The sequence below is a fragment of the Montipora foliosa genome, chromosome 1 (genome assembly GCF_036669935.1).
Source record: "Montipora foliosa isolate CH-2021 chromosome 1, ASM3666993v2, whole genome shotgun sequence".
In the NCBI taxonomy this organism is placed as follows: Eukaryota; Metazoa; Cnidaria; class Anthozoa; order Scleractinia; family Acroporidae; genus Montipora; species Montipora foliosa.
In genome coordinates, this window is record NC_090869.1 from 68,002,569 (window position 1) to 68,015,068 (window position 12,500).

General features: G+C 40.1%; 2 protein-coding genes across 2 annotated transcripts in view; one reads left to right on the top strand and one right to left on the bottom strand.

The window, feature by feature from the left end:
• Positions 1–12,500, top strand: part of LOC137980584 (uncharacterized) — a 131,965-nt gene that overhangs the window by 99,265 nt on the left and 20,200 nt on the right. The gene's annotated exons all lie outside the window — the stretch shown is intronic.
• Positions 3,061–12,500, bottom strand: part of LOC138006374 (uncharacterized) — a 15,192-nt gene continuing 5,752 nt past the window's right edge. The window contains exons 4-6 of the mRNA XM_068852658.1: positions 12,015–12,122; positions 6,081–6,258; positions 3,061–5,669 (exon numbers count right to left, since the gene is read on the bottom strand). Coding sequence (XP_068708759.1) covers positions 5,500–5,669; positions 6,081–6,258; positions 12,015–12,122 — 456 coding nt within the window. The 3' untranslated portion in view covers positions 3,061–5,499. The remainder of the gene's footprint in view (positions 5,670–6,080; positions 6,259–12,014; positions 12,123–12,500) is intronic.

Genomic DNA, 12,500 nt, shown 5'->3' on the forward strand with positions numbered 1-12,500 from the left:
GTGACTGACGAAGGATCTTCAAAGAATTGATCTCATTAACATTTCCATTCAGGGGGCTGGACTTTGGGCAGCTTTAATTTCCCCAAATGGAAGTACAATAAACTGCCCGGATAAGGCCCAACAGTTGCAAACTAATTTCGTGTATTTGATTTGTAGCTATATTAACAAGAAATATACAGATTAGGATATACCTTGTATATCTACTGTAAGTAGCGGTGAATTTATGATAATATAAATCGTTTTTATAGGTTTGAATACAACTATGATATTTTTAAGAATACGTAAAAAAGCTGTAAAATTTTCTGAGGACATTTACATTACCTCGCTTGTAAAAACCATATTTCCATTCTACTCTAAAACAGAGGGTAAAAAAATCTCCCTCAAAAGGCGCTTTATTGTTTTGTAGGATTATTGTCAACTCAGTATTAAAAACTTATGTCAAACATACAATACCGGTACTATTAATGTGCAGGTTGTGGTCATAGTAGTTTTTCCTCAGCCACATTGAAAGCAAGAATAGTTTTACATGTATATCTGACAGAAAACATTTTAACGGGTTTTGACTATCTTCCAACAAACCATACTAGAGGTTTTCAAGTCCCAAATGCCACAACCACATCACTACGTGTTTGACACTACAGTTTGTCTGTTTTTTTGCGCAAAGGACAATTCCATGCGAAACTCTTCTTTGTGAAGTGGCGTTCCTAGGCAACAAATCTTTATCTGTACTCAGGATCTTCCCCCTAATAGGGTAGATTTTGTGAGGCCTTTTCTTCAAATTTTTCTCATGCGTCTGAAGTGGCACGAGACGGAGCCAGTCGAGTCCCCATAGTTGTTTCACGAATTTGCAAATACACCTAGCCGTTACAAAGTAGACCAAACTAAGTTGTTCTTGCCAAGAATCTTGTGAGGTCAGGGTCGTGTTTTCCGGAGTTGTGAAATTAATTAAGCAATAAATTCGTAACCTCCAATTAGGTCAGAAAACAGAAGATTTAATTAGCAGTACAGTGGCTCTGCACGTGCGTTTTCTTCATTTTTGTCGATTTTGTAGCCATCCTCATTCCCTGCTAGCAGAGGTCTCTCTTCGAATTCTTTTGCGTTCGCTGGGTTGACGAGTACGGGAGAAGAGACCTCTGTGCGTGGGTCGAAACTCGCTCTGATCCAACCGCCGTCCACAACCTTGACTGTGACTTGAGCCCACTGTGTCCCGCGCATTCCTTTACAGTAATTCCGCTGTTGTTAAGTGAGTCCACACAACATGAAGTATGACGTAAGGATTCGGTCGCTAAGTAACCGCCGTGCATGCTCAACACAGTAAATACCCATGGCAGGGGTCTCTTCTCCCGTACTCATCAATCCAGCGAACGCAAAAGAAAAGAGATCTCTGCTAGCAGAACTATGATGTAAAGCAAACCAAACTATGATGTAATGCAAACCAATTCTGAGGTATCAAGATAAGGTGATCCTGGACGTTCTAATCTTTGAATTCTCACTTTGAGTTTGAGGAGTGACTCTACCTATTCGGTTACCCGTCATTTTCGCTAAAGAGACACAACGCGCCTGATCCCTAGAACTGTCAAATTGCCAAAAAAAAAATCTCGGTTTATATATGCGCATTTTTCGCCGTCGTTGCTTCCCTAATGACATCCTTAAGTCTTGCCAGCAACAAGAGGCCAAGGATCTTACATCCTTCACTTATTAACCACGAGCTACAAACAAATATTGCATGCATAGTCCTCCAGTCATAGCCGCCTACACAGAACAAACGTAAGTTTACGCGATCTGCTCGTACGTACAAAGCTGCCCGACCGCTGTGAGCCCAGATCGCACATGAACGTTAGATACAATCACCCGCAACTCTCCCTGATCTTTCCAAAATTTAATGATCATTTAGGGAAGAAATACACTGTCTCCTGTATAAATTAAGAACGAGTCATTATTATGATTTCATATCCGCATTTTGCCCATTCGTTTGTGTTTTTTGTCTGAATAATAAAATAGGCAAGACATTTCTGGCCAAAATAATTTTACTTAACCAAAACACGCACTTGCAAGGTATTGTTCTAGCCACTCAAACGTAAAACTACATCTCAACGCGTTTTTAAGTCAGTTTGCTCCGATCTGTGTAGAACTGGGTGCATTGTTTTTCAAGGGAAAGAGCCCAACGCTTCTAAAAAATAAACTCATCTCAACTGCTGTTGGAAGAGGAAACAGCGAAGCGGCCACCGTTTTGGGGTAAAGATGTGTCCAGGCTAACTCCATATCAGGGTAAAAATATTTTCATGGTTTCTAACTGGTAGACTAATTAACTCCAGCAAAGTTTCTGGTTCATAACACACAAGTAAAGTTTAGACGCATCAGGTGTACAAAACTCCGCTTCCATACATAAGAGGTGTGAACCCCGGCCCCACTCCACCTCCCCCTCCGTCTCGGCAGAGGCTAACAAATGTCAAAAAGTGATGTATGCATGAGTGACTCGCATGCGTTGAATTTGGCACTAAATGATTACTCATTGATAATGTTCTGTTGGATTAGTGAAAAAACAAAAAACAAATTAAGAAGTGAGTCACCTCCCCTCTCTAATAAACCCCCCGTCTACGAGGTCGGTGTTTGAAAAAGGCCTGGGGCATATTTGGGCATATACGATAACCGTTGAATAGGTCATCTACCTATACATATATCCCCTTTCTCACTTAAGCATGACTCACTGAGCGACTATTGGGCAAACGCTTTACGAGATTGGCTTTCTCTGCAGAACTACGTTAGTGGATCCAGCATTTGTTTTAACAGGGGATTAAAAGTTTAGGAGGAAGGCTATAGGGGTCTCGTCTGTAGGCGCATCTACAATTGAAGCTTTTTATTTCAGAGAAGTTGTGGAAGTACAGTTTGTCGCTTTTCTACACACCTATTTAATCAAGCAACTTTGGAGGTTTTTAACACTTAGGAGGGGGATGCAACCCACGCAACCCTCCCTCCTGGGTCCTCCTCTGTTTTGTGCGATTTGTGTTTAATCGCAAAGCTTGGAATGTGAGGCCTTGTAAACAAATTCTTACAACAAGACAACTTTTGCTCTGCAATTTATTTTAATCAAAGAAAGGACAAACGTTGTAAATTACAATTTTAAAAGAAAGGGAAGAAATGAGTCGTTTCTTGGCGTTTAGGATGAAAAAAGTCACATCCAAAAGCACAAGGTCACCGTGCTAATCAGAACTTCTCAGATACCTTCCGAGCGTATTTTCAAGGCAACTTAATTAAGCGACGCTTACCAATATTAACTGAACACATCAACTCATCTTCGATGGACACTGCTTTTACAACTTGAAAAACTAACGCTACGGTTACACGGATCCAATGATGAGAAAGCTTAAAATTGAGACACACGTGCCAACTATCAAGTTATCGGCAATTATAAGTAAAATTATACTAATTCCTCGCAACTAAGCATGGTATAAATTAATTGTTCAAGACTCGGATTATTGGTTTTGAAGTTATCCACCAGAGGTAAACAGAATAAACATCTTGCACTACTGATCTTCATCCAAACAGCTGTACAAATTCGTCCTATAAGCTTCTTTTATACTGAAGGATAAGTGACGAAGTCCATTTTCCTAGGAAATGTTTTCGACGGTGAATAAATTCAAAATCAAAAGTAAGCAAAACAAAAAAAGAATTAACCTCAACAAAACTGAGTTATGCGCCAACTCTGAGCGTGTCATCGCCAAACATAACTGACCGCTTCTCTGAGTCTCGCAATAAGCAGGGCCCAAGGAATTGTTCCTCGATTACCGCAAGAAACAGCGCTTGGAGGCGATCTATCTACAAAATAAAAATACTTTGTTCGCTATCACTCTGCAGTGAGACGACAACGAAACAATTTCTAACTAAGTAACAGTGACAAGAAGTACAAAAGTATAGGACGGGGGCACCTCGTTTATGGATCGGATAGAGAGACCCCCAAACCAGAATTTGAAATATTTGATTATGGACTTCCCAGCAGTCGGACATAGCACAATTAAAGTACAACAAAATTCAGTTTTGTTTCAGAGCAGTGTTGATCAAAAGAGGATGCCGTCGAATGACATATCCTTTCTTCAAAATCTCCGATTCTCGATTTAAACTATTAGCATGACGTAACTACATACCAATGCATGAAGCATTAGCAACTTAACGCCTAGAACCCAATACACTGCAACAACGTGAAAAATTTGATATAGAAACAGGTGAGTCACTCATGTCATGTGTGTTAATGAATGAGCAAACGAAAACCAGCGTTCAGAATTTAAGTTCTCCAACGGGGGACTACCAAAAGTAATAATTAACAACTGGGAAAAGATGAGCTTTGATTCCCAGCCAGAAAAAAGAAATCATAACCAATATATGAATAACGTTAACGTGAGATCTTACAAGCGAGAACTGATACCAAGGGCGCCTTTTGTATCGAGAACTTTCATCTGTAATGCTGTGCGCAGTCGAAGTTAGAAACACGGATCGTCACATCTTTGTTCTTGATTGAGCAGTTAATTGTAATACACAATGTGAAAAGTAAAGACTACCCTTGCTCAGTATCAGTCCTGACTTGGTGCACAATGAACAACTCTACTAAGAAAAGGAAGGGACTTGCCGAGATAGAAGTCTTCTCCTGAACTAAAAACTGTGCTTGAAGTTATGTGGGGGTGTGCCACTTCACGCTCATGGTTTCTTGGGCTTTTGGTGTTGTTATATTTAAAGAGAACCTACATACTTAGACAAATTCGTTTTTACCCTGTTAAGACAGTTTAAATTCGACTTTACCAGAAAAATAGGAAATAAAGTGATTTGATGCCGCAAAGATTGGATATCAGAACGACCAATATTCGCTTTTTAATTTCTCTGAGGCCGCCATTTTAACTTCAAGTCGTCACCCGGTTGCTGCTTTGGGCTAGAGACAAAAAGAGCGCATGACAATAGCAAGTACCGTATGACGACGTAAAACCCAAAATGGCGGCACGAGGAAAATTTCAGAACAAACACAAACTATTTTAAACTACAGTTTTTTCCTGATTGATAACATTTTTTATATCCAACCAGGAGCCCATCACCCTGATCCAACATTTTAGGGGTAATGTTTTTTGGGAGTGGAGGTTCCTTGGCTATGGTTTAGTATGTCTTATGTGCTGGTTGAAAAGAGAGTACTGGTGAAAGTCGTTGCCGTTTTGGCACAGAAAGAAAAAAAATTGTAAGGTCTTATCAAACTGGGCACCAAAAACCATGTCAGTAATCTGGCCAGTGAAGAAGAAGTTAAATTTGAAAGGAGTTTGCAAGACCGTCTTCGACCAAAAAAACCCGATGTTTGTCAGAGTGGCTGGAAAGGAAAGGAAAGGAAAGGAACTTTATTTCAGTGTCTAGTCGATTTAGCGCTGGAGCACTAATTGGGGACACTGTAAAGTGAAATTAACAATCAACGCAAATTAAGTCAAATGTAAAAGGTAGAGACTAGTGCAGAGTACATCTTACATTGCACTAAATTAAACGAAAACCTCCGTTGCATGTGATTTGTAGACGACTGATGTAATACACCCGGTGATACCAAGTACAGCCGAAAAAGAAGCCGCAACGCCTGTACCTAAAACATATCCGCCTGGACTGGTAAGAAATCGAACATAATGTTTGGCGTCTTCGACGTTTCTTTCCTGCGGAAAAAAACGGGAAAAAGTTCAGTTATGCGTTCAGTTTCATGTTATAAGAGTGTTCTGTATTTCTTCAGAAACTGTTCATCTTTGGAGACTAGCGTGCCTACGGGCTTGGTGCGAAAATTAATTTGTTTAGTCAGACGACGTGAATTTTGGGAAAGTTTTATCTCTCTCGCTGCTTCAGTAACGAAGGAGGGGAATACGCTTTGTTAAGTGTTAACGATGAGCCGTGCACTGTCACGCTATGTCTCAGTCTTCCCGAATTCCATTGCATGATTCTGATTTTAGCGACATGGCACATTCAGCCTTATAGTGCACAGCAGACTTGAAAGATCCGCATACGGCAAGCAAATTCAGCCAATCTTGGAAAGCGTTCCCTCCGGAAGCGTATAACGAAAACATTTATCTCACCATTGTTTTGTATCTTTGTTTCTTCCACCGAATCCATCGTCTTTTTGGCGTAAAATATCGGGAAATCCGCGCAAAACTTGTCCAAAGATGGGCTGAGTATGGAACTTCGATTAGATGCACTTAACATTTTACCCACGGTCCACTTGCTCGGCGTTATTATCTCGTCGCTGTCATTGCCCTGTAAGATTTAGAACAGCTCAAAGTAGTTCTTAACGGTGCGTATTACAATGTACAGAATTGCCGGATAGGGGCGCTGTATAAATCAACGATCCAAGGTGTTGCAAGCGCCACATTATGCGGCAATCAAAAGTGCTAATGAAGAATGCATATTTTCACCACTTTTTCTTGGCTGACAGCCATTTTATTTAATTTACCATGGCCAACAAGTTTGCTTAGTTGAGCCGTTTTCCTTTTTTTTTTTGTATCAAGGTAGATTTTAATCGAAAAAAATATTCCGCTCGCGCTTGTTAGAAAGGAGATGATTATAGCTAACTTGGCTACTCGCTCTCGTGAAATAATTAACAATTATTATATGACCAGCTCCGTGAGCGGGCAAGATGAACCAAATCGCGCGCTCTGATTGGCTACCCGAGCGGGCAAGATGGAGCGATACTGCCCGCTCGGGATTTCTCGCTTGGTCCCGCAAGATCAAAGATCATTTTTTGGTGTTTTAAGTCGTGTTTTTGCTCGTTCTTTTTTTGCGTGTTTATTGACCTCCACTTCGTCTCGGTCCATAAAAACGCAAAAAAAGAACTTGGCCAATATCCAGCCATCTTGACCTCACGCTTGGTCAATAACCCATACTTATTCCATAAGCGCGCGTTGGATATGAGATGGTAAATAGCCAACGAGGCGCGTAGCGCCGGGTTGGCTATAACCAGTCTCATATCCAACAAGCGCGAATGGAATAATTGTTTTATTAAATTCCTTCAACTCCAAAAATTTGGAAGTACGAAATACGAGCGGAAAAAGCGAGCAAATCCGAGCGACATCGAAAAAAACTTGATGAGAACTGATGCGATGTTGTGTAATACCTTGTTGTCAGACAGACGCATGCTCATCACAAAAACATTTCTTGCCTTTTCGCGTACTTCTAAACGTCGGAATTGATCCAGACTTTCCACAAAAAAAGTTTTTTTTCTCCTTTTTGGCTTTATTCAAAGAGAAATTTGGCATTCCGACGAAAACATTTTTAGTTTAGCAACGCTTAACGCAATCATTTACCATATAAGGTCAAACCAAGGTATATGAGCTGATAACCGAGATTGAGTGAACCAATCAGAGCACGCGAAATGCATTCTCCGAGGTTGAGAATTTAATAATCTTCATTACCTTTGGCGCGAATCACCCGCCACATCTATTCAATAACAAGAATGAGCTATATACCTTAAATTATTATAGTTACTATCACAATTTCACAAGCATTGTTCTCTTTTGGATCCATTATTAGTCCGTATTTAAAGCGGATTAAAAATAACAGGATAACAGGACTTAGAAGTGGCCCGTTCGCCCAGCGGCCCTTCTGGATCGAAATAATTGGAATTTGGAATTGTTGGTTTCTGAAAAGGGAGCCAAAACCGGAGAACTCAGAGAAAATCCCCCGGAGCAGGGCTGAAAACCAACAACAAATTCGACTCACATATGATCGCCGATAATCAATAGAATCGAACCCGGGTTGTAGTAGTGAAAGACGCGTTCGTCCTGACGCCGACCGACGGACGGCTTTCATTACCCGTTTTACAGTATTCTGCAATGAAAATATTAAAGTTCTTAACGTTATCGGTGTTTCCGATAAATTAGATGTTTTAGCTTTTCCACACGGATTTTTCAAAATAAGCTTTATTGTCTGACCCCGTATCTCCAAAAAGAATGCATTTAGTTCTCAAATTTTCCATTTCTGGCTAGAAGTGCTCTTCACTAAGCCAAACACAATTGTTTGAAAAACAAGCGCAAAACATGAAACGAATCATATCCTACTTGTACTAAACAATTCAGACCAATTCATTTTGCAAACAGCTTGCATATATTACAAGAAAAGAATGAAGAAGACTCCCATCACCAGCAAGAGACGAACGAGTGTAATAAACGCAACCAACGTAAAATGTCAACTCAGAATAATAACGTGACGCGTAGCAGGTTTGAGATCCTTAGTGATGCACAAGATGATCCAACAAAGTCAGAGGCAGCAACACACAAAATCATCCGGCGACGGCAAAACCATCAACGGGCGTCATATAGGTCGTCTCGCAGTAATCCTAGTGAACCAAGCGAAACTTCTGATAACGATGATTTACGCGGTGAGGTCGGCAGAGAGAGGAGTGCCAGCAGTAAGTTTACAACCCTATTGATTGGGGACTCCATGGTCAAGGATATTCACGGTAAGAAATTAGCGAAAGCAGTAGGGCACCGAGTGGTGGTAAAGTCATTTTCTGGAGCCACAACCAAAGCCATGAGAGATTACTTAAAGCCTAATTTAGAGCTCCAGCCTGATGAAGTGGTGCTACATGTAGGTACAAACGATCTGAAGGCTAAAAACGGCAAAACATCTAAAGAAGTTGCAGAAGCTATTGTTGATCTCGCTAAACAGATAGAGGGGTCTTCCGAAGCTCAAGTCATAGTCTCAGGACTTGTAACACGAAAGGACAAGCTTAATGATAAAGTCTCAGAAGTGAACAAGCACTTGACGAAGTTTTGCCGTCAGAACGATCGGAGATTTATTGAACACAATAATATAAACGAAAAGGGGTTAAACCGTGGAGGTCTACACCTGAATTTTGCAGGTAACAAGCGTATTTTTAAGAATTTTTATCATGGTCTAGCGCATTGAACTTTTACTATGCCTTCCATTAATGCCGTGCCGTTGGAAGGCAACAGTCAGGAGTCATCGAGAAGTCCGACTCAAATCCTATTGATCGTTCTCGAGTATTGCCCTCCAAACGCGGTTTTAAGCTGGCCTCGCTGAATATAAATAAATTGACCACTCATCTTGATGAACTCAAGATCTTTCTCGTAAGTAACGATATAGATGTTCTCGCAATTAACGAGACTAAATTAAATGAATACATCACCGATAATGAGGTCAGTATCTCTGGTTATGATATAGTTAGACGTGATAGCACTACATATGGAGGTGGGGGCGTTTGCTTTTATGTAAAAAAGTCAATTAATTTTTCGGTGCGCAACGATCTTTGCATGGGCAGTCTTGAGAACCTTTGTATTGAAATACGCAAACCTCGTTCTAAATCATTTATTGTTGATACGTGGTATAGACCACCTAATTCGCTTGTTAGTATATTTTCACCTTTTAAAGAGTTGATTGGGAAATTGGATTCCCTTAATACTGAATTCTACCTTTTAGGGGATCTAAATTGCAATATGGCCGCACCCCAGTTTGATAGCGATACACGCAAATTATTAACTATCACGGATGTTTATGGTCTTCAACAACTCATAACAGAACCAACAAGAATAACCGAAACTTCTGCAACATTGATTGATTTAATTTTTACTAACTGTCCTGACAAGGTGTTATGCTCAGGTGTGCGTCATATTGGCATTAGCGATCACAGCATGGTCTATGTCTATCGAAAATTAGCCATTAATGGACAGAGTAAGGGTAACACTAATATAACCTATAGGAATTTTCGAAATTTTAACCGTGATAAATTTCGTAGCGATGTTGCATCTCAAGATTGGGATCACATAAACAATTCTTCCAATCCAAATGATATGTGGAATGAATGGAAGGAATCCTTTTTGGCTATTGTTAACAAGCACGCTCCATTGAGAACCACTCGTGTTCGCGCGCGGGGTTCCCCATGGATTACTTCTGAGCTTAAAAAACAGATGCACGATCGAGATATTTTGAAACTCAGAGCAATTAGATCAAAAAATCCTAATGATTGGGTTCACTTTAAAAGACAGCGGAACAAAGTCAATAGTGCGACTAGACTAGCGAAGCCAGTTTATTATCAAAATATGCTAAACGAGCATAAGGGTGATTCCCGCAAAACCTGGCAGATCATCAATGAGCTGTCTTCCCGAAATTTCGTGGAACCGTCTGTGAAACAACTGAATGTAGATGAGCAATCAGTAACAGCTCCAGCAGAAATAGCGCACGAATTTAACCGTTATTTTTGCTACCATTGGCCCGAAACTTGCTAGTGATATTCCTTCTTCAGATGGCAACAGCTATCTGAATTATCTCACTAGCACGGATAAGGAGTTTCAGTTCCGCCCAACCTCCACAAATGAAGTATTTTCACTGCTGGATAAACTGAAAAAATCAAAGGCAGTCGGCCTTGACAAAATTTCTACTCGACTTATTCGTGAATGCGCGGATCTTATTTGCAAACCGCTGTGCTATATTTTCAATCAGTCATTAAATGTAGGTGTGTTTCCAGACGACTGGAAGTGTGCACGGGTCACTCCACTATTCAAACAAGGGGAACGTGATGACCTAAACAATTACCGCCCAATTTCCGTTATCCCGGTTATAGCCAAAGTGTTCGAAAGAATAGTTTACAACCAATTATATGCGTACCTAACAAAGCATAACGTAATATGTAAATGCCAATCTGGTTTTCGCTCTATTCATTCCACCGTTACGGCTCTACTTGGGGCTACGGATACTTGGGCTTACAACATTGACCGAGGAAAAATAAACGCTGTTGTTTTCCTAGACCTAAAAAAGCTTTCGATACGGTTAATCACGAGATCCTTTTATCTAAATTAAATAATTACGTTATACATGGCATTTCTTACAACTGGTTTAAGTCCTATTTGGACAACCGCACTCAAAAGTGTTCCATTAATGGATCACTTTCTAAAACTTGCTCACTAAGTTGCGGCGTCCCTCAAGGGACTATTTTGGGTCCATAATTGTTTTTGCTATATATCAATGATCTGCCAAATTGTCTTACGAATTGTGTGCCATGGATGTACGCAGATGACACCCACCTAACATATGCGGGTGTCAATACAGGCGACATAGAATCAAGTCTTAACCATGATCTAGAAAATGTTAAAAAATGGTTGATAGCAAACAAACTTACCCTTAACATGACAAAAACCGAATTTATGCTGATTAGATCAAGGCAGAGGTTGTGTGCTCTCACAAATCCTTCAATTCCCGAGATTAATGGTGCTCCTATCACTCAAGTTTCTGTTGCTAAATCCCTGGGCGTGCTTATTGATAATAATCTTAACCGGAGTAGCCATGTCGATAAACTGACAAAGAAAGTAGTTTCTGGAATTGGAGCCCTCAAACGTGTAAGACATCTCGTTCCTCAGACGACATTGCGCTCTATTTATCACGCTTTACTTCAACCGCACTTTGACTACTGCAATGTCGTCTGGGGAAACTGTGGTATCACGTTACATGACAAATTACAAAAACTGCAAAATAGAGCAGCCAGAGTTTTGACCTTCTCTAATTTTGATGCAAATGCTAGCGAGCTATTCAAAATTTTAGGCTGGAAAAATCTAGTTAGCCAGCAACAAATTGCGCTGGCCACAATGGTCTATAAGTGTCTTCAGGGGCTAGCACCGGAATATCTATGTTCTAAATTTACAAACCGCGAATCTGTTTATAGTTTAAGAGACTCTGAAAGAAAACTTAATGTTCCGTTTCCGCGGACAAATTATTATAGAAACAGCTTCAGCTATAGATGTGCTACTGTCTGGAATAGCTTACCCCTCAAAGCGAGACAAGCAGAGTCTCTTGGGCTTTTCAAAAATCTGATTAAAGACATATTTTAGTATAAAGCACGGCATTCATGGAAAGCAGCTTTAGAATTAATATAGTTTAATTGTATTTTATTGTAATCATTTTAAAATTTTACCTTTTGCAATTTAGATTTTAGCATTGTTTGTAATCTTAGCTGATGATTTTACCGTGCATAAATAATAAAATATCATATCATATCATATCACCTGATTCTGATGAAGATCACTTATCAGTTTCCCTGGCCCAGGTAGGTCTTTTGGAAGAGGAACGAGATAACACACCTTTCCTTCCGGTAGCTTGATCAAGGACAGATTCTGTGGGAATGAAAAACAACAGTTTTGAAACAGATGAGTTAACAACTTGATTGCAGTAAACCAGACATTGTCGGTGTGGCTTCAGGAGCTCGCTCCCATCCGTCCAAAAAGCCAAATACGCCATTCACTCCATAGCTTAGACGTGTTTAAATGCGAGGTAAAGTTGTCTTAATTAAAGCACTAGTTCACTAAGTTTCTTGGAGAGTCCTTGGAGATTTTGAAATCTTCCCTGCCACGTATTAAAAATTTCTATAGATTAGGGCGATTTTCAATTGACTGTAGTAAAACCAAAAGCAAAGTAATTACTGTGACGAATCACAGCAGATGAAACTGTGAGAAACGCAATGAACCAAACCCGGAAACACTCAGCAAATACGT